Source organism: Adelges cooleyi, unplaced genomic scaffold (assembly GCF_023614345.1).
Source record: "Adelges cooleyi isolate 19-005CV unplaced genomic scaffold, UGA_ACOO_1.1 ACOO_flye_CR_arks_rails_tigmint_CR_PRNA_376, whole genome shotgun sequence".
Taxonomy (NCBI): Eukaryota; Metazoa; Arthropoda; class Insecta; order Hemiptera; family Adelgidae; genus Adelges; species Adelges cooleyi.
In genome coordinates, this window is record NW_026096053.1 from 11934952 (window position 1) to 11959125 (window position 24174).

Sequence of the window (24174 nt, forward strand, 5' to 3'; positions counted from 1 at the left end):
GACAATTTTTAAGGTAAGAATTTTGCACAGGTTCTGGAAGTACACTTAAAATTTTGTATTTTTGTGAGGATATAAGTATTGGATTTTGGAGGTAATAAACAACGGACAACGAGGACCTTTTTCGCATACTCCACTGATGATATTAGTATCGTTCCGTGCCGGGACAATTTTAAAATGCATAATCCAAGTTGTATGCATAAATATAAAAACCCAAGTAATGTAGACAATGTTCATTATGTATAAATCTTAATTTATTTTATCATCAAAACAGTTACAATATAATGCAACGCTCGCAGCATAACGCACTATCACATTTGTCTATACTAAATGCGATTGTATCAGATCAGGAACGTCCTAAATTTAGTTCATAAGCTAAAAAAACAAACAAAATATCTATTTACACCTTACAACAGTACGATTCTATACAATAATACATAAAAAAATGTACACAAAACGAAAATAAATATAATATGTTGTTTGATTTTTTTGAGAAGATCATATACAGATGTTTTGTAGTTTAAAATAATATTGATCTCCATGTCGCGTGTGATAAAAACACCGTGTAAAGAACTTATTGACATATATAGATAGGTAAATCTAATCTACACGGACAATATTTTCTTTAAAAGCATCCAAACCAGCATTATGAAACCTATATAAGCCGCTCCTTTGAATACCAAATGACAGATGTATAGTCTAAAACACAAACACGACGTATACGAATTAAAAGTTATTCGACCAATAGTTGTCATTGATTATACACCAATTACAACAGCCGAGGAGACAATAAACAGGAAGATATTAAATAATCGTTTAGCTAATTGCAGCGAATCGATAAATAATAATAAATGTCGACTGCGCGTTAAACAAAAACCGCTCGATTGACAATTAAAACAGTAGAACGTCTTACCCCCTCAGACGTTTCTTGGCCGCTGGCAGCTTGTCCGGACCTTCTTTCAGCAAAAACCTTAAGATTCCTTGGTGATACGTGTACAGGTATTCGTTCCATTTTAGCTGGCTCAGGTCGAACGGAAATAACTTTTTGTCGTTTTCGCTCGTTCGTTTCCATAGACTCTGAACGTTTGCGTTGCTAAACGACCATTCCCTCGTGGAGAAATACACGAGAATGTCTGTGAACTTTTCGATTTTCTTATACTGGTCGACCAATCTACAACACATAATCGTAAAAATACAATTAACAAAGAACGCACAAAGTAGTGGAAAAAATGTAAAAAAAAAAAACTGTTGCAAAAACAGTGGGGGGGGGGGGTTATCATTTTTATCGCTCTCGGGATTTAAGACTTGGGATTTGGCAATGAGACTAGTATTTATGTGTACATATTTATATATATATTTATAGATGTACCTGAGTTTCTTTCCGGTGGCGATGAACACTAAATCCAATAGGAACGCGGGCAAGTAGTGCAAAATGAGAACGGTGAGTTTGTGTAGAAACACAGACGCGTTGATTATAAGAGTCGGGTACCACATGGCCTTGACCGTGGGCCATTCGGCTATGTAGGTCATAAGCGTCTCGGCAAACAAGCCCCAGGTGAGTCGGTTATCGGACGAAGAAACGTAATTGTAAATCATTAAGTCGTCCGATTTACTGCTTTCACTCGTGTATCTGTAAACATATTAAAACCCAATTAGATGAATTTCGTCTTAAAAAAGTTTGCCCGTACAGCAAACAACAAACGAATAATTTTAAAATCGAGTAAAAATGTTTTTAACGGACCACAAAAGATTTTTTGAAACATATTTAATTTTACTATTTGCTGTCTGATAACAGAGCGTCGACTGACTAACAATTAATCTTAGTAGTTTAGATAGTTTGTGGTAATAACGTGTGATTAAAAAGCGTGGACGTAGGTTTCGTATAGTCTATAGAAGATGTACATGAAAAATAAAATATCTATAAAAAACAATAACATTCACTTCCTCTACATTAATTACCAAAACATTTTCCTTAGTTTAGTCGTTATTTTAGAAAAAATAACGACAACCGACAAAGTTATGATGTCATATAACACAAATAAAGTCTAGACGAAATGCGAAAATAAAGTCAAGACGATATTTATAAAAACAATGCAAGGCTAACATAATGTTCACTTCCTCTACATTAATTACCAAAACATTTTCCTTAGTTTAGGGAAATTTACGACAAACTTATGATGTCATATAATAAAAATAAAGTCAAGACGATATGCATTTTAAACTAATCGTTTTATCTATCAATAAATAATATCCTAAAACAGCCTTAACAAAATATATAACCTTGATAGTTTAAAAAAAATATATTTTTTAAAAATCTTTACATTTGTATAAAAAATACTTTTTAAACATTAGAGACTGCAGTAGGAACGAGAAAATCACATTTATGAATCTAAACATTGTATGTAGGCCAAATGACAAATGGTAAAACTGAGCTTAAAATGGTTAACCCAGGGAAAATCAACATTTGCCCTTCTACTTAAGGCTGCCGGAATCACCTTGTCGGGTGCACCTCCCATTCCGTACCAAGACAGTATTTTGTACTCATTCTGAACTTATATTTTTGTGTATGTGTTTCGTTCTTAGATATATTTTAAAGTGGTACCTTTTTCTCTTTAGTGTTTAATTCAAGCTTATATAGGCTATATTTTAAATATTCTACCTAATCTATCCGTCTAACCTACCCACGCCGTTGATTTGCATGTATCCACCACAAGAATATATATTTTTAATACCTATTGTTGGTGTCGTAGGCAGCAGCTATAAGCGCGTTAACAGTCATATCGGCCGGAACCAAATCCGTGCCGTTATCAATTTCGCAAGGTAACGCTTTTATGATTCCGGTCATCACGCCGGTAACGATTCCGGTTGGCCCGTACAAATTGTCTATCCAACCCGGCATAGGCTCGCTGGCAGTGGCTATCACTATAAAAACAACATTTCGTTTAAGTAATAAGTTATAATGTCGATGCAGACGGCACAGAGGTCACAGGTGTTTTGGAAATTTATAATATCATTTCATTACAATTTCTATGTTTTCTACTAACAAAATAATTATTATAAACCTCTCGCAATATCTGTTCTTAACGTAGAGATGAGGTTAATGGATATTTTCCACAATAAAAATACACTGATGACACCTGTGCACCTATGCCATCGGTATGTTAGTATTTTAGAAAGCCGCGGTTGCTTTGCTTACCAATAGCCGGCCGGAATATGGTCACAGGCAGGCCGATGGCTTCGTTTTTAACCAGTTGTTCGGCTGCCGCTTTGGTCATGACGTAGGTGTTGGGAAAAGGTCCCAAAAGGCTAAAAAAATTGTAGAAAAAAAAAATGTCAATAAAAACAACTCTCTAATGGCCATTTTGCAGTAAAATAAAACGAGATAGGTAAACGAACGGCGTATAGTGAAATTATACTTACAAAGTGTCTCTATAACAGAAACTTAAATGAAGGAGAAAAAAGAACACATCATAAAAAAGTATAGGATATTGTTATTGTTTTTATCACAAATCAAACATAACAATTTAAAGCAATTTATTTGCGTTGCCGCAAGGTTAGCCCGAGAGGCTTTGCGGTATTCAATTTATATACAATATTTACGATTTATTATAGTTCTACTCTGAAAGATTATTTTGTAATCAAATTTATTATGTATTGTAATGCCAGTTATTTGTTTTAACAAAATAAATCATTTCCCGATATCTGTTTTTTGTTGGCAAGGCCATATTTTTCGTATAATGAACTTGTGTAGAACAAAACGCACACCTACAAAATAAGTAGGTATGTATTCGCTATCCTTTTATACCATTCAGACGTGACTAAGAGAAACAGACCGCAATTAAAACACGTTGAATATAAAACGGTATCGTCATGTCGAAATTAATATCGATGAAACATAGTTTCGAAACGTTTATTATTATTATTATTATTTTTTTTTTTGCTGACGAAGATAACTCGGTTTAAATTTGAATACAAAGATTGTGTGTTAAAAAAACAATCCTTGACAATTGTGATAATACAGTTAAATAAATTCGTATCCACAACTTACATGGGTTTCATTTTTTCAAGTACATTTGAACTTTTTGACTTGTACAATTGTATGAGCTTTTCGTAACTGTAAGGTAGATTATAGAATTTTTCATCAATTTGCTTTTTATGACAGTTGGAGTACGCTGTAGACACGTGCATATACGACTGGAAAAATAAACAATTTGTTGAAAAATAAATTGCCGCCTGTATTTTTTGACGGGCAAAACAAACGATTCGGAAACAACATTGTATTGTTGTTGCTGTTGCCTATTTCATGACACATTATGTATTATATTGTCTCGTATCTTTCTCTTACCTCGAGTTTCTCAATCTTGTGAGCTAGTTTTACGATTTCCCTGGCGCCTATTACGTTTATTCCAATAGCAATGTCAAGACGTTCGTCGAATCTAACCGTGGCCGCGCTATGGAATATCACGTTCACATCTCTAATCAATTTGTTCATGTCGTCCGATGACATACCCAAATCCGGTTGGCTGCAGTCGCCGCTTATTGCAAATATTTTTTTCAATTTTATCGGATCGATATCTTTGAAAATCTAAATTAAAACAATGTAAGAAACGGCGATTAATTTTTCAATACCCGTGTTTTTGATTATCTCCTTTGCATTCGCCATATCCTTTAAACATTTAGACAGTCAAATCCTCTTGCTCCACAAATCTCTCATACGTCTATATGTATGACATCTACCTACTTCTTCTTCGGTCTACATCTACGGTCTATTTTCTATCATTTTCTCTGCTAAAGTGTTTTAACTCAGTAACGACCTTTTTACACTTATTATAATGTCTGTTTAAACTATCGTTTCTAACATACCTATATCGCAACACTGATACTTCTATGCTTCTTTTCAATGACAACACTTAACTTACATTGCTGACCTCACTACAGTGAAATGCAGTTTTTTCACTCTAAATGACATTTTTATTTGTTACACAGCACTTCTTTAAGCTGTTGCTTCTTCCTACCTTATCCAATTACCTACACTTTATTTTACTCTCCTCGTTTTATAATTTGTTATAATCAGTATAAGAGAGTCTCTACATCGTTCTAAAACCCTTGGATTACTAAACTTAAACTCTAAGTAGTCTGCTTTTTAGACTTACATATTTTTCTTAAACCGTTTTCTTCAACGGCTCTCTCCATTGCTCTAGTTGTAATCCTAATATTTCTGTACTCTGTTATACTAAAACTATATCATACACTGTATGTATATACCCCAATGTGCCGTCATGTGTGTCTCTTGTAAGTTCATTTATCACTAAAGAAATCTTAGCGTAGGGCAGGAAGTCTGCCATTTGAATACATTTTAAAGTTTTGTGGGGACATCTTCTGATTTACTAAACACACTCGTGTTTGTTCTTTGCACACAATCTCCATTATTTGTACATACATTTTTGAGTAATTTTTTCCCTCAGAGGTTAGAACTACTAAAAATATAATATTAATTATTTATACAGGGCTGGATTTCCGACAAGGTCATCTAAGATGGCTTTGGTGCTACAGTTTATGGGAAGTCGGGTCTTTTATCTCTACCATTTTTAATATATTTAAAATACATCTAAAATTAGCCTCCTCATAGGAGAAACATATTTGTATTAATGTAGGATTGCCCGAATAGACAAATCCACTTTAGATTGTGTGTACTTACCGGTAAGGTGAACATATCTTCCAGTCTTTCTTGCGCGCTTTTTCCTTTTTTGCCCCTCACCAGTAGGTAAATGGATTTTATGTGAGGGCATGCTCTCACCAACTTGTTGACGATTAACTTTCCCAAAAATCCGGTACCTCCAGTGACGAACACAGATTTGTTTTGGAAAAAACTTTGAATATTCGATTGAACCTCTAACGAGCTTTCGGCCATTTTGGACAAAAACTAATGCAAACTGAAAAAAAAAACCGGGAAATATGTTAATATTTAAAGGGATTTGGTAGCGGTAAAGTATGTAACAAAAAACTTGCAGAGGCGACTTATTGGCATTGAAAACTGACGGTACAATCGAAAAAAGTCACCGTCAACGATTTCTATAATTTGGTTCAATTATTAATAACGCGCGTGCACGCAACGACATTTTTATTAGTACTTAAAATATATTTGTAGATATAATATGTCGGAAACTGATCAAAATATTTCCAGATAGTAGGTACAATGTAATTGACGGCACTTCCATTAATATTTTATACGTTGAGAGGTATTAGATTTAAGTTCATTATTTTTCTTCAAGGTCAAGATGCACAGGAATGTACTACAGTGTAATCAAGTAGTAAAATAATTATAGGAGGCTCGGGCGCGCATGTATACCGTCTAGACCCGTGTCTATGATGCAATTCATGGGTAATCAGGACCTTTCAGTCTAAACCATGATATTATTACGTGGGGTTATATTTAAGCTAAATATAATGATCAGCTAGAATTAGTGATTTGTATAATAGGCAATTACAATGTTTAATCAACTAAGGCACAATCAATGCAGAAATAAGAGCATCTGCCATGATATTTTAAGAAAACCTACTCCATACCCTAATATAATCTGATTCTTGTTCCTCTCGATAACTTTTTTTAATTTAATTAAGAAAAATAACATTTTTTTCTGCCGTGAAGTTTTTCATTACTTTCTGCTTGTTCATTTCAAGGTACTTAGTTACGGATTCTTTCAAAAATGATATAATTTAATGTTACTATTTTGCGGGTGTTCTCTCCTAGTTACAATCATAAATTTGGTTTTGTTTTCATTGACGATAAGACCGTTATTTTTTGCTGCGTTAATTAGTATGCGTTTGTCTACCTCAAGCACTGTACACTTGTCTGATATCACCGTGTTGAATTTAATTTTTTACTCCTATTTATTTTTGCATACATGCCCTCCCCATCCAAACGAGTCTAGCCGCTATTTGTAGATGGGTTAAGAGTGTTTACATAATTCATTTTCTTTTATGCTAAAGGAATTTATTTATACTAAAAAAATATGTAGATGAGTTGGTAATTTAGAAAAACCCTGACGCGGTTAAGGCAAAATCTAGTCCGTGCCAAGCAAATCGTTTTGAATATTCTTTGTGACGTATTGACATGCTAAAGTTATTTTTGAAGGACAAAAATCCGAATGGAAAACAAATAACATTTTCGAACAAGCCGTATTTCTTTCCCCTTTTTTTATTAGTCATAACTTTAGAGTTAGCTAACGTGTGGACAATCCATTAATGGAAATATTTAAAAAAAATGTAACAAACGATGTGCCGATTTAAAAATAAGTGCCTTATGACCTACGTAGGTTCTGATTGAATTTAATACAAGTTCAGATGATGCATATAAAATAAATTACTGCCATTACTATTAGGCATAGATACAAATACAACAATAATTTGTCAATGTGTTGAACGGTGTCAATGACATGAGTAAATGAACAACGATTTTGCAATTTAATTGTTACCGGGCTCTTTAATATAGTGCTATTATTGTTATTATTAAAGGGATCCTGACATTATGGGTCATTAGCCTGTTGGTATTTTATGACATGACTAAAATTAAATGTGTACAGTATACTCTCGACGCACAATAAAGCGTTACAATAATATTCAACGTCCATTAATATGTCTATGGTATGTCAATAATTTAACTGGTTTTTGACTTTTGATATTAGTAACAGTATTGAGGACGAAACATTACAAAAACCTGAAATATCATTAAAAGATATTACAGAAGTTACCAGTGCAATGGTGCTATTAGGATGCATGTTGTTTAATCATTGTTTAAAAAACGTTTTACTTTATTTATAAGAATACTAGGTACATATTGTTATTTTTCTTAAAAATTCCATTATTCCAATTAATTAGCGCATTAGTGCTCGGAAGGCTTAAACAAGTTTTTTTTGGAAAGGGCGCTAAGTAAGCCCATCTATGCTTCCCCTCTATGTGCGCAATCGAATGTGACTATTTTTATGTCCGTGTGGTAAACTTTTTAAACGAAACCGCGGTTGTTGAAAATCGTTTTTAACTGAATCGCACGCGCACATAAATAAAAACTACAAGTAAAATAATAATAATAATATATTACATATAGGAATCCAATGTAGGTACGCATATATCCACCGGATAAACAAAACTTTGTACATTCATTTTACCGTTGGTAGGTATAGTAGTATCTGGTATACTCGTGCGGACGACAAAATAAAAATACAAACAAACACGTACATAACTTAAACATTTAGCAATTTCGCGATGCACTTAAACTTTTTCAAAACTATAAATTACTCTATGTATTATCCACCTACATTTGCCGTAGAGCATGCCATTCGGAGGGAAAAGGGCGGCAAAAACGTACGTGCTTTAAATGGACCTACATTAAGCAAAAAAGTAATTTGAAGACATCTAGCTGTTCCGCGTGAGGAAAACGCCAACATAGTTTCTCGTGTAGCGGTTTAAACGATTGCTTGTTTACAACATACCGCGTAAGAGCAGTTGGTTCCTAAATGATTACTAGTATTTTTTACTACTACTATTATTATTATTATTATTTATGTTTTTTTAACATAATAATATTGTGTTGGTTAAATTTCAAAAACACCGTGTCCGCATGCCTGCCGGGCACCGCTCGCTTGGGAGAAAACTACTAATACCTCAATAGTATTACTAAGCTATACGGTCTGCGGTCAGTGTGTTGAGCGTCTCTTCTAGCTGTTGTTGACCTACACATATTTTGAATGGCCACACGTGATTATAATAATTATTTAAACGACACCGGTTTCGCGTGAGATTTTTTTCTTACTTCCACCACACGAAAGAAGTAGTAATGCCTACCGATAAATAGTATACACCGATATTTATTTACGTCCGAGAAAGTTATATTTATACATTTTTACCGTTTCAAATCATTTCACTTGTCCTCGATTAGTCATCTCTCGTTTGATCCGGGTGCTTGGCGGTTCATAGCTCCCATACCGCATCCGGATAAATATAGTATATATGTATACAAATAAATACACGGGTACATGTCTATTTGACATGTCTATTTGAAAAGAAACAAAAGCAAAACTAGTAATCGCAGAACGCTCTTTTTATTTATTTATTTTTAATAACGCACGCTGTTCGATCATTAATGCGTTTATTGTTTCAATTTAGTTTTTTTTACCGACGAATAGCCGTTTTTATTACTGTGTATGATGTATTAGGTGTACCTGTTGAAAACGCGCGTTGCTTTTCATTTTTCCATCTCTCTTTTTTCAATAAATATTAAATTAGGGTGCACTGTGCACTTAAACTTTTTCGAGAGTTTTTATTATTAAATAAAAATACACAGAACGGTTTAAGACTAAACGGCAAGAGTTAGAACTTTTCGATTTTTGTTATTTTATTACTTGAACAAACGTTATATTATAGTGGAACGCGTTTAACTAACCGAGAAAATTATTAATTAATAATGCTCCCTCGACGGCAACACAAAATAAATGTGTAGTAGTCGGGTTGTTACATTTTTTTTTTTTTTTTTTATAATACATTTAACGACTAGGTCGCCCTAATTTTAAATAGTATAAAATATATCATAGGAACTATTTACTCGAAACTAAATAATAGAAAAAAAAAAAAAAAAAGGGAGAAATATTATTTAACGGTTCGTATTGTGGGGGTTACTTACTTCTTGTCGATATGTTATATGAGATGTCCTCGACGGGTCGCGGCGTTCAGTACCTCGGGAAAAACGATGATTCTAATTTATTATGATAAAGCGCAAAAAAAATTACACACATCACTCGTAAAAAAAAATATATATAAATATATTAAAACAAGATAATATCATCTATATCACAACCCTCGGATAGAGCGCACGGTCAAGTATTCTGGCCACGCTGCCCGAACGACAACAATCGGTGAATTGGTCAAACGAGGTGTTCCATTCTACTTCGTCAGCCTCTGATGGTGCACAGGCACGAGCTTGAGATACTATGGAGATGGTACGAACCGTTAGCAGCTATCAAGCAGCATTGACCCCTTCTCTCTCTCTTTTTCGAATAACAGCCGAACGCGTATGCACTGATTACTGAACAGTAGGTAGGTACATATTATTATATGTGTACAGTTTTTTATACTGTAAGTATAAAACTGGAAAATGTTCAACGGGATAGCACACATCTGTAACTAGATATTTAGACATTGGATTATGTGGATATACCTTTATCTATAGTTATGTGATCTATTAAGGAGGACACTATACTCACACGGTAAACGCTATAATGATTAGGTGGTTATTGTGTGGGACAAAAATGATATTTGTTCAGCTTTTACTCAAAACCTAAGGCGTAATCATAAGTGTATATTTTGAAAATTCAAGATGGCAAATCACTTTCTGTACAGTACAGCGACTTGGTGTTTTCAAATCACTGAAGTTTTCAATCATCACGAACAAAATTGATTTAAAATCGAGTGTACGGATTCGGCGGTTAAATCGAATAGTCTGACGAAATTGGACCACATTGGTTGTTCGCGATATTGGTTGGTATTAACTAGGCAGTATAATGATGAAATTATTTTTAAAATTGTACATTACAGTAACAACAATGCGACCAATACGAATTAATCGAGTTCTCTATATATTCCGGAAACGGCATTCCTTACCAACTGATATTAACCTAAATAACAGCAAAAGCATTTTTTTTTTAATAAAAAGCAAAATACATTTTAAAGAACTAGTCATTTTTCCTTTTTTTGTACGGTTTCTTCGTTTTATTAAAAAAATATCTTTGTTTCAGAAAAAGAACATTTTACAATAGCGTACGTTTCTTTTTTCTGTTTATTATATTTTATTGTTACAAAGTACTTGAGATATCATGTTGGTACAGTTGTAAACAATTATATAATTGTTAAAAAACACTTGTGTATTATTTTATAATTTGTCTAGCGCAATAAAAATGTGTAATTAACTTTTAATTATGATTTTTAATATATATTTTTATATAAAACCATGCTAATTAAACAAAATTGTCATTATAAATGTTATAAAATATATAAAAACGACGTACATTTTTATTTCAAAACTAAACAGAACCCATTTATTGCCTTAATTATTGACACAATATACTGCTCAATCGATTGACGTACAACTACTCGCGAGTGAAAATAAGTTTTATTAAAAAAAAAAAAACCATAAAAATACAAGTAAAAGTCTCAATATCATAGAGTTAAAAAATGATAGTTTTCAAAAAATGTGGGAAACAATGAAATGTAAATGCGGAAGGATATACTAACTCAGTTAAAACCCGTGGGTATTTTGTTTATTACTCGTATCTACCTACTGTACACGTCATAGCATACTGCGGTGAACGAACGTCGGTCGTGGCTGCCCCACTTATAACCAAGAGAAGAGTGTAAGGCCTACTTTTTGGGTGCCATCAATTCAGTGTTAAGGTCGAACGATTTTTTACTCGATGACCGTACCGCATACCTTTACATTTCCCAAGAAGCACCTTCGCTTGCACTTTGCATTGGGTCAGTAGTTTTGATGTTAAAAAGAAACCGTTGTTAAGTAAACAACAATTTAAATATAACTTGTTTAAATACGATAAATGCGCTCACATTTATCATTCATTGCCGTGCCAAACAATATTTTGTTTTTTGAGTTAAGCGTTTGATTAACAACAATATGAATGATAGCTATTTTATTGGATTTTGATTTAATATAAGTAAAGAAGTGTCGCATCTGCATATTCTCGTCGTATGCAATAATCATTTTTATTACTACTAATTATTTCCAATAAATATTGGGCACATTTTAATAAAATTATACTTCTATTGTATAGACGATTGTGTTGTATATGAATACTATAAAAATATTAATTTGTTTTTATTATTAACGGTTAACCGATTCCTTAGGGATTGTAGGGCACCCGTATAAAATATTATTTTTTTTATATATATATATATAGTTCACGACAGTAGTGTAAACATTGATTTTGAACTAACATTCCAAAATAAAAAAAAAAAACTTTATACAAATGAAAACACGACGAATTGTTGATGCAAGTTGCACATAAACACTACATTAAACACGTTTTCCCACTCATATGTTATGTAAACTAAACGTACAAACATATTAGACCTTTGGTAGTGGCCTTCTGAAGCAACGATTTGTTATACTGAACTCGCTATAGGAACATGTCTCTGTATGGTATTCGCTTCTGTGTAATACAATGTAAATTCGATTTGTGTTTAACATCATACTTTTGTATCTATATTTAACAGGTGTACAAATGTAGAAACAGATTAGTTTATACTTTTTATTTGTATTCATATTCACACTCATTCCATTGTAACGGACGTTTTAGGTATTAAAACGTTCTTGTCTTCGTTTGAACTTAGAAAATCAAACTTAAAATAATGACCGTTATATGATTTCGCGTGTTCTGTATATTAACAATAAATGTTTTGAATTTTATAGCCAAAACAAAATATCAGTTATTTGGTTTCAAACTACATGCATAATGATTTTGGAGTTTAGTCGTTAAGGGTCAAGTGAGACAATTGTAATCAAATTAGTGTAATCAACTAGTGATGATTTACATACTGATCGTGAGCTAAATATTACTGTTCTGGCTTTAGAAAATGTTCAGAATTTCGCGAAGAGTGGTTAAATCGAATTTAGATTTCAGGTTGTTATTTGATAGAGGCAATGTCAATAAATATCGACTCGATCTGACAATTTTTCGTATAAAACTTTTAATATTTGTGTTGTATAGGGTGGTGGTTCAAAGAGTGAATTTTTTTCAAACTATTGATTTTCCAAAATGACAAAATATAAACTTTATACGGTTCCTGATCTCTAGAAATGTAACTCTATCTAGTGAATTGGACATTGGTCCAGTCGAATATTATGAAAATGAAACACTTTCTCAGCTTTGCATCGAAATTAAAAAGTGGTGTAAATAAATTAATATAACTAGTGTCAGCAATTTGGCTGCTCTGAAAATTATTTCCTTAATAAACACATATGTATATTATAATCAACATGGTTTTCGTTTCTTTAAACATATTATAACATAATACAGTATACTATGTAGAATGTAGATAATGGATGCTTTAAAGTTAAAAAAAAAATGTTTACTGCTAAAATAAAGTATAATTTGATATAGGTAATAAACTTTCTTGTTATAATAAAATACAATTTTTATAATATCCAGTCTGGTCCTGATTTTTAGTGTTTGCCAATACTCTACTATAAAATATTCGTTTTAATTAAATTCACGTGGGAATTTAATGCTGGAGTATAAATAAATTATATACATTGATTACGAATTGCATGCTGTATTTTTGATTAACATAATTACGTTTAATTGCACTGGGAAAATCCGGTTACAAAAACAAGGTATAAAAAATACCAACTCCATGAACCATGACCTCACGTGGGCCACAAATTGCTGTTTATATCTTAGTACATAATATATTAATAATACATGTAATTGTAATACCATGGTTTCAATAGTATGAGTACGTAGTTTTTTTTATGTGAAAATTATTTCTTGTCATTTAAATTGGTTATGTAGATTTATGCGATCACCAAAAGGAAAATTATTTAAAACAATATTCTTCCTTAAACCACAACTTTAATAATTCATGATTAGGTTAATAAAAAATAAATAAATAATGGAAGTTTTGTTTTTAAGTTTTTTAATAGGTCTGACGTAAAACAAAAATAATACGCTATTGCGGTTTTATTAAACTTTGTAAAACAATGTTGCGTCAGGGGTAAACCCGGTTATCTGTTATACGACTAATAATTAATTACATTGTCTATTTACTATTAACACTATTTTTTAACAGTTCCTCTTATGATACACCGACATAAGAATAAAAATGTACATTTACTACTATTCCGTGTAGTCCAACTTATATTTTAATCTACTTTTCAAATGATTATATTCCTAATAGGAGTCTCCTATATTGCTTTTGATTTCAATACAATCAACTTATTTTACTATTTGTGTATAGAAATCGTAAAAAGTTTTGCAATTTGTTCCAAACTTAAATTAATTTTTCATAACGAACTCATTAAGACATTGGCCTGTTTTACATATATTGTAGTGAAGTATATTTCATTACCGTAAAATACTTTAGGGAGAATTAGTAACGGTACTACTACTATTGATCATAATAACCACATTTGTATTACAAACTAAATCAATATAAGTGTATAAATATAATGTGTATGTGTATGTATGAGTATTTATATTCAGCGGCATTAACATGGGTTGAAGGGATAGAGGTCTATACCGACGTTAAAAAATATTGGCTCAAAATGTGTTGGTTACATGTTGAATCTCAATAAAAAGACATTTCTCGCGCTACTACTGTTTAACACTGTCAAGTTCAAAATGAATATAATGATAATAAAAAATGAACTGCCGCCGATAAGTACGTGTTGTGAAAATAATAACACCACATGTTAACTGTAGCATGTAGTGTACACAAAATGACGTTTATCCATGACCAATTGTCTTTAGAATAGCGTCTTATGTTTATAACCGTTTGCGACAATAACTATGGTAGTGTTAAACGCGCGATCGTTTCATGTGCTCTTTTTACCAGACAAAAGATATTGGACTATTCATTCAAGTTTTCAAGCCTGTAAAACGTGAACATTTAAAATATATTAGTTGGATTAGTTGGAATTTTTTTGGCATACTCTTTGTGTTATTTTAATCAACTGCGTTTTGAACATCATTTTGATAAAAATAATAAAAAATATGTTGAGGTTCATCAATTCGGGTCATGTAAGGTAATATTGTAAACAAGTAGGGCAAACTTTTTCAATTAAAATTGATAATTACTTATTTTTATTAAAAATCGCATTTACATTTTGTCCATTTGTTTACAATCACCCCGACGCGATTGAGGCTGGTCCACCATGAATCACTGGAATTTTGTTTCATGACCTCACATTCTTTATTTCCCCTTAAGATTATAATTTTGAAAATACGGATGACTCATGACACACATCTTTCATCATTCAACAAACTTTTTTAGATATGATATACAATTATAGATAATATATGTTATTTTTAAATACCTACCTGATGAGTGTTTTCATTATACCTTTATTAACACAAATAAGTGATGACACTAAAACAATGAAATTTCTTAGCAAAAAAAAAAAAAATTGTAAAACTTCCCCTTTATACATTTATTGAGTGTTCTTTTAGCTACTATTACACATTAAAAAGACTTAATAATTTTAAATGTTTTGTCAAATTAAGCAATTGCTACGTTCTTTGTTGGATCTTAGTCGAGACATTTTCTCGACTATTTATAAATTATGCAAAAACGATATAAGACCTTAAAATCAGCTAGGTATCGCAAAACAAGAATAATAGTTTTAATATTCATGAAAATAAAACAAGGCACACAAGACATTTTTTAGTAATAAAATACTGTTTACCAAACGATAAAATTATCGTTACGGAAAATGTGCATATTCCAAATTGAATAAAACATTTTTTTTTTAGTAATTATTATTAAATTATATAAAATATAAATGTTGATATTTAAAAAATAATAGAATAAAATATATGTACATTCAATTAATTTACTTCACATACACTTTGGCGAGAACCAATTAAAGACTTATTATAATAAAATAAATGAATTTCGACCAGATTTTTATATTGACATAAGCGGATGCAAAATCACGTTGTTCAATGTTATTTGTTAAGTCACAATGTTTATCAATAAAAATTAAAAAAATTAAGGTAAAATGTGTTTGAGACACTTTGTTTTTGTAGTGGAACATTTTGTGTAGGTAAAAAAAAATATTTTAATTGAGAATATAAATCTGTCTTAGCAAATAATATTAACATAATGTTGATATGTGCTGTAAAGCATTGTCAACTTGATGACATTGTATAATATCAATTTACTTATCATCTGTTCATTCGCATTGAAAATAGTATTTATCGTTATAACATTTAAGCAGAAAAATGCATGTCTTATCTAATCGTATGGTCTACCTCAGGTTTTCCTTAGCTCTATCACATATTATGTGATACTACCAACCTTAACTATTTATCGGTCTCTTATTTTAGACGAATAGGAGAAACATATTATGTACAAAAGTTAACTTGGCCAAAATAAGTTTAAAAGTAACTCAAGTAGCTGAATACATACACAAATTTAATATAAATTTACTTTCTTTCAATTTAATTTACCCCTATTATTACTACGTCGTAATCAACGTATTTATTCCTTTCGTGCTACACCTGTTTAATGGTTCTATATAATTGCATGCAATGTATTTTCACCTACTCTATTTCCACTGAACCTAACTGTCTTCACTGTGTACTCGTACTAGCATAGTATAATATTTAGCGTTGCTCGTTGTTACATCTGACAAAATAATAAATTACTCACAGATGACCCAACATTAACCTATCATCTTCTTTTATGTACTCATGGAACACTATATTAATTAGTATTCAACTATAATGTACTTTGTAAAATTATATCATAGCGCATGTCTTAATAAATAACCGAATTAAAGTTAAATGGTTTTATATAGATACGGAAGAAAGTTTAGAAACGATAAATTTGTCATAAAATATATCGTATTAATTTTTAACTTGACAGTCGATTCAAACGACCACAGCTTTTTGTTGTTGTTTTTTACTTTTTCACGGTCAACTATGTAAAACACAAAAATTACCTTATCTATGGCTGAAATCTTGAAATTTCCCATTATTTAACTACAAGCATAAATTATTTTTTTTATAAAAGCTAATGATATATTATATTAATTATATACATAGTGTAAGAGATAATGACCCTGTAATTTAAACAGGAATTACTCAGAGTGTGTTAAACCCAGGTCTAGTTCTGAAATGTAAAAATATACGTACAAAAAAAAACACAATGAAACAAGTAAGCATTTTAATTTGGAAACATCTTAAATTGTCTCACTCGTGTCGAAGGTCTTCATATAGTACCTATTTCATATCCGTAATATTTTGTACGATGAGTGATTTGCTATGACTTTTTAGACACCTGTAGCCTACTGCCTTGAAATTTAGTTTGAAACCAAATCAAAAATTACTCATGTGATTGAGTGTAATATAGGCGTAGCGGAAACGTTTAATTTATAGCATTATATTTTGTTTACTATACCATCCACGTGACATTGAACATATAGGTAAATGTAATGGCTGGACTTACTTTTGAAAACTAAAATATCATCAGTCATTTGAGTCCTTCGCTGCATGTGTTGAAGCTCTTGATTATAATAACCTACGGTTAATAATATAGCCCTAAGTGTATTGAGTACAAATCAATAGCAAATTTAACTCGGCATATTTAAGATGTAGTCTCAATAGGTTTTTAGTTATTAACGCAGTTTCGTCATTGGGATTTTATGCGTTCCTAACCATAATATGCTTTTCCGTATATATTATAAACATGATTTTAATGAGATTTAACTGGTTATGAAGTTTTATAATGGACAAATAATAATGTGACTATTGAGAAAACATAAAAGTTTATTTAAGAAGAGGTTCTATTAACATAGCTGTTTTGTTAATCTTAGTTCGTTTTTATTGAAAAAAGGAAAGAAAGAATAAGTTGTAAAAATAAAAATTATAACGTAAAGTTTACTTTTAATAATCTTCATAAATAATACATTTATACATTTTTTACATTAAATAAAGTTTTACAAAAAAAAGTTAAGTGTTATAATAGTAATTTTTTTTTCAAACAATATTAATCATTAATAAACATTTTTTAAAAATTAATGAGAAGCCATCAATTCCGGAAAGTTCGTGTACGGAAACATAATAAGCAAGCTTGAGGAACAAAATATATAATAATAATATAGCATCCGACAATATTATTTTAAGCCGTTTTCCAAACACAGTTAGACGTTTTTGGTTATTTGGTGGAATTTCAGTTACTCACAAACAATTTTTTTTTTAAGTGGTTCTACCGGATTGTAGTATAAAGACGCTTAATACATTAGTGTTTTATCGTCAAAACTATTAAAGTAAAATATTTCTTTGAACATAAAAAAAGTTTACATTAAATTTATTTTATTAGCAGGTATACCGTATATTGCAAACAGGTCAGTACACAAAGTAGAGATTTTTCTTATAGGATTTTTTTTCACAAAATAACGGTGCTGTAAATTTAACTTTTATACAAAAATCCAATTTTTATGTTGTTTTTTTTGTAAAATAGAATATTAAGTAAAAAATAGATCTTATATCTAATAATATGTTATGATTTAAAATTATCCTTTAAAAAGTAAATATTCTTTACAATTATTGTTTAAAATTGTACTTAAGCTTGTCTCTCGTTTGTTAATAAATTACGTGACCTGACCTGACCTGCTAACGTATTAAAATTTAAAACCGTTGCTTATGTCTTTTGTGGTACAAGCTAAAATAGAAATGGTAAACAGTAATTAATGTAAAAACGATTTAAGCATGATAAAGCAAAATGCTAGAGTCAAAGTTAAAATGTTTTTTTTATAGGAAAATTAAATTCTAGCTAAAATGAGAAAAAAAATGGTGGAGCATTTTATGAATGCCATACTAAACAACTGCTACTATTTCATCGAAATATTTAAACGATTTATGTGCCATAGAATTTCCAACTACCACCGTTGATCTCCGGTAAAAAAAAATTAATTAACACGTTTATAGTGTAGACTGCTATTTAAATATATAGGTTGTACGAATAAATAAATAAAATATAGGTTGTAAACATTTTTTAAGTATAAATTCAGAATGTGGCAAATTTAAATAAATGGCATTTGACGTAACTTAATATTATTATTTGTTTAATTATTTACCTTACATTTTTAAGTGCGTTGTATTTACTTTATGTCGTACAAACAATTTAAAGGTTTTGTGTGTTTGTAATAAATTACATTATAAAGTCATAAGTTCTACGTTTGCTTAAAACTTTATATCACGTTTTGAACGTGCAGGCGAAATGAGTGAATGACTGAATAGCTAATGGCGAATTCATATGAAACAACGATAAAAGAATCATTTGGATTTAATATTGTGAAGCTCTTGCGAAGTTAGCTGCTTAATTGCGTCGGTTCGGCGTCTCTCGAGACAACAGCTTGAGTTTATATATTTCCCTCTCGACTTATCGGCAGTAGGTACCGTTCAGAAATGTTCAGAAAGACACAACCCCATCTAAGATAGTCGTACAGCTGAGATAATATGGCAGCTACATAAATATTGTAAACGTATTAGGAGCATAATAGTTTTTTTTTTTTTACTAAACAATATAATATGTATACATTTATGACTGATGTATTTTTCGCGAATTATTCCAGAAAACTAAACATAACAATGTTACGTTGTGTACGTATGATATAAAATGATGAAACATATTTTGCTTTCTTCTTGCGCGCAATGGGTAAAAATAAATCCGCATTAGAGCGTTGTGGGAATGTTTCACCGCAAACTTTATTAAATATTAATAAAATTACACACAACCAAAAACGTCCCGTGTGTTTGTGAATAAATGGTAAATGTGTTCCGGATCTATATGATATTATTATGCGAGTCGGTTAATATTTGCTCGGTGCAAGTTAGCGGTAATTTTATTTTCGAATCACGTATGTCTTAAAAAGTTTACATCGGAAAAAAAATATATATATGTGATTTCCGTTTGATATTTAATTTTAAGACAATCGAATTAGCTGGATTTTGTATAAGGAATAGACGAAAAGGAGACTTTCCGGAATAGATAATTTACAAGTCAACCCCGTCGGACGATTAGTATAGTAGGTAGATAGATTATAGTACATAACATACTATATACAACAATAACATAAGATTAGAAATATTCGTATAAATACAACACTAAAAGTAACAGATCCGTTCGAATAGTTTACACAATACTTATTAACAGTGGGTGGGCGGTCGAGCAAGATACGGAAAATGAGAATACCGGAAACTGGGGCGGGCCAGCCGTTAAACTTTTCGAAGCCCTACACAATGTTTAGGGTTTAATCACGTTGATGCATAGGTAGGTGAGGTAGTACAAACAAAAAAAAAATGCATCATACATAGTGCGAGGCCTTGTAAAACAATAGAGGCTCTGGACACGGGCACAGAACTGTACTGAGGCTATCGATTTGAAACCAATGCGGTTACAAAGTTCAAAAATCAGTCCACGGGTAACGTTAAACAGTAGCCATAAAAAACAATTACCCCAGAACATAATCATATTTTTACTTACTTATTATATATATTTTGCAAAAAATAATAATCTTTATATGTACAATAAATGCTACATACGGTCTATTTAATTATACGTGTTATGTTGGTCCGGCACGTCTGTCAACGTCTCCGATATTCTCATTTATTTAGTGTGTTTAAAAAAAAAAATTATTTATAATAACGTTATATTATATTTTTAAATTTCGAGAAATTTACCGCCATTCGACGACCGAGCACGGCAGCCACGGTCGGGTACCGGCGCGGCGGTTACCGCGGTGACGGTTACGCGAGCGCGGTTCTTTACGTGACCGCGGCGACCAGTGCGACGGCCGCCGCGATCAGCGCGTAACCACAGTTAACCGACTTGGTATTGTTGATCTGCTTGGACGAGCCGTTGTCGGACAGCACGCTGCTGGCCAACACTATGGCCGATCCGCTTTTGGCGCCTCCCGTCGTCGACGTGGTGGCCGCTACCGAGTTGGTGTCGGACACTACGCAACCCTGTATAAAAGAAAAAAACAACAAAGTATTTAATAAAAAATACAAAAGAAATCGATAAAAAGATGAAGAAAAAAAAATGTGCAAAACGCTTATTAAATCCGCCCAAATCGTGTTTACCGCCGGGTGTGCGAGGCGTGTATCGTACGTGGGCTTTGTCGTACTATATGATATTACTTTGTGACGCATGGGGATTTTGAAATCATAACATGGAGTTTTTTTTTTTTTTGTAAATATTTACCGGGTGACCACTTTTTTGACGAAACCATACTTGTTTTTTTATACTGCTGATACAGGAAATTAAAATTGTCGATGACGCAAAACTAATAAAAATATACAAATTATTGTACAGAACTTTAATGATGGCAAAAATAACTCAAAAGTACTGGTGTGTTACAAAATATGATATTATCTTTTTTAATACTGATAAATGGAATGTAATGAATTTCTACTCGAAAAAAGAACATTAATAAAAAATATGAAATACAGATTCGCAACGAAGTTTTTTTGAGAGTTATTTTATCACCCGTGACTTCTCGGACACCACTGTGCTGCTAATGTTGTATAAATTGTAAAAAATATACATTTTTTTTCAGAAAGAAAAACTACAAAGCCGCTATCATTCCAGAGATAATTAGGTAGTGTTTAATTTACATTTATCACCCTGTATATGATACGGTAGGTGTCCATAAAATATATGAACTTCAAACCCTAAGTTCTGTAGGAATACCTCAAAAAGTGGTTCATGGTATGGACCGCGGACCTTTCCTTACGAGATTGTAACTTTTGGTTAGCTTTTGGTCGACTCCATATTTTTCAATGATCGGTTTTCAAGTTATGTATATTGCCACGTGGCCCGAAGGTAATTAATAATTCTATAAGTCTATAGTGACCTGAACGATAGTTTACGAGAAGCTCTTAAGTAAATTTCCTAACAACCAAAAATGGAAATGGGTTTTAATTTGGGTAAGCCGAAACATAATACCCTTAACCTGCTGGGTAGAGTATACAACTTCCTGGGTCATCTGACAAAAAGTATTGCACAATTTATTGCAAGGATGTGATAAAACTACGTTGCTACATACACTGAATTCGACCGTTGACCTATCATATCCAAATTGGGTGCTATACTGTTAATTATTAATGTGAATATATTTTGATTGTGCTATGACATTAATTTTTGAAACAGTACGCGATGAATCAGAGTATAATACTAGAGAAGCTGCTTATTAAATTGTATTTAAAACCGAGCTCAGCAATATATTAAATTTTGTTTACAAATACATTTACGCATACAATATGTCCTTCGAGCAATATAACTTACGACAATTTATACAACCGGCCAATTGTTATTAAAACTATAGTTGACGCAGTAATAATAATAATAATAATATAATATATATATATATATATATATATATATATATATATATAATATTCTTCTTCGTGTTTCGCACTATAATCGAATTGGTATATGGATCGTATCTTGTCTATAATATGTAAAACCAACAAATAAGAGGATTAATTTGATCGATGCTAATATTGAAGTAGCACTAAAAACTGTGCATATGCGTGTGCCAAGTTTATATATGCTTGTTTATATGTGCCTTGGAAATTGACTGATATATGATTATTGTGGAATTCGGTTGGAGGACATTAGCTGTTGTATACTTTTCGATACACGACCGGATAGTTATTATAATGTTGGCGCCAGTATAGTGGATCGAAATCAAAGTGTAATCAATGTTTACCACACGTGGAACTGTATATTAACGTTTATTAGGAATAATCTAACGGATACACTAAAGACCTACTAACTTAGATCACTTAGATGAATATCTGACATCTGAGGCCAGATCATAACAAAGTAATAAAAATAATAGAACTCATAAAAAATAAACAGTTATTTTTATAATTAAAATAATTAATATCGTTTTTAACGGTAAATTGAAAATTTGGTGTAAATAATTGTTTTTATGTTGGACTTGACCAGACCTACAACACCTGCACTAGGTCACTTGGCAAAATTTCATTACAATTTTTATTTGTAGCATCGTGTTATTGTAAGCCAACGGCCTTGCTGTAAATGATTAATTTTAATAACAAAAAAATAAAAATAAATAAACACCAAACGATCGTTAATGACACAATTTCCAAACTTGTTTAATTTTTTAATTAACGGTAATAGCGACGCTTAAGCACAAGAACCTGAATAACACAACAGTCATCCGGCATTAAATACATCTATTTCCATACAAAGATTACCTACGTTTTATTTAATATTATAATTGCAACATTGAAAACGAATAGGCTACATAATTAATACAAATATAAAATTAATATATTAAAAACACCTGAAGGTAAATTAACACCTAACCTCACATCGCCAACATCACCCTATACAAATTTAGTAAAGACTATTCTAATAAAACTTAACTAGATTAAGAACATTAGAAAATACATTGAAGAAGTGATAACGGATAAGCGTTGATAGAGAATTAGGACTAACGGAAGTCGGACTACAGTGTAAATCTAATTTAGCTGGCCAATATAGGCCATCAGTGCCTAATTCGAGGAGGAGGTTTTAAGGAATCGAATTTCATCAAATGTATGGAAGATGTGAAATAAGTAAACAAAATTTAAACAATTAAAACAAAAAAACTATTATTAAAGCTCAGATTTTAATTTTTAACCAGTGTAATGGTAGTATAAAAAAAAAGGGTATTTATTATTAATTTTTTTTATTTATTTCTATACACAGAAGTACAAAGTTTAATTAAAAATTCAAATTCCAAATAGTAGACTATTCGTGACCATATTGAAACCGTATGTAAATTAATGAGTTTTAATATAAATGGGCTCAGGTTATTTTAATTTGTTAATGCACTTTCATTAAAAAAAAAAAAAATACATCTCTTACGTTTAACGTCCGTTATTCTCACCGACCGGGACTTAAGACTTAAGATTTGGAATTATAGCTAGCTGCCGACCTAACGCTACCAACAAGCTGGCCCCAGAGAGATGTGCAGGCTGTCATTTCTTCCCCCAAACAGTTGCCCGCCCGGATGAACAAACCGCCAGTGGCCAGAGATTCGAACCGGCGCGGCGGTCGTGCCTTATCTTAATCCGCCACGCGCCTGCACAGATTATACATGTTATAATGTACAATATTATTATACAGTGGTGTACTTAGTAGTACTTTACAATTTATTTCTGTACATGTACACAACAAGAAACAACTTATGTAGTATTGGATTATTGTTGAAAAAATGTATTTTTATTAAAAAAAAAAATTATTAGCTTCGTCAGTTTTCAATCGATTTTTGCTCAGACTTTTTCCATTTCCTTATTTCTTCTACCGCCATTAGATAAAAGCATTTCCAAAAGGTCAAATTAAAAAAAAAAATTTATTTTTCGAAACTTTATT

At 31.5% G+C, this 24174-nt stretch overlaps 2 protein-coding genes across 3 annotated transcripts in view; both read right to left on the reverse strand.

The window, feature by feature from the left end:
* Positions 1-229: 229 nt before the first annotated feature.
* On the reverse strand, positions 230-9970 carry LOC126840957 (fatty acyl-CoA reductase wat-like). Its single transcript, XM_050577059.1, has 9 exons — positions 9674-9970; positions 5696-5930; positions 4343-4582; positions 4046-4191; positions 3194-3303; positions 2730-2919; positions 1367-1627; positions 911-1168; positions 230-696 (listed from the first exon to the last, which is right to left on the reverse strand). The coding sequence occupies exons 2-9, from the start codon at positions 5906-5908 to the stop codon at positions 603-605; spliced, it is 1512 nt and encodes a 503-aa protein (XP_050433016.1). The 5' UTR covers positions 5909-5930; positions 9674-9970; the 3' UTR covers positions 230-602.
* A 7772-nt stretch (positions 9971-17742) lies between these two features.
* The window catches only part of LOC126840955 (alkaline phosphatase-like), a 96884-nt gene continuing 90452 nt past the window's right edge, over positions 17743-24174 (reverse strand). For both annotated transcript variants that reach the window (XM_050577057.1, XM_050577058.1), the window contains exon 10: positions 17743-20750. In XM_050577057.1, coding sequence (XP_050433014.1) covers positions 20550-20750 — 201 coding nt within the window. In that variant the 3' untranslated portion in view covers positions 17743-20549. The remainder of the gene's footprint in view (positions 20751-24174) is intronic.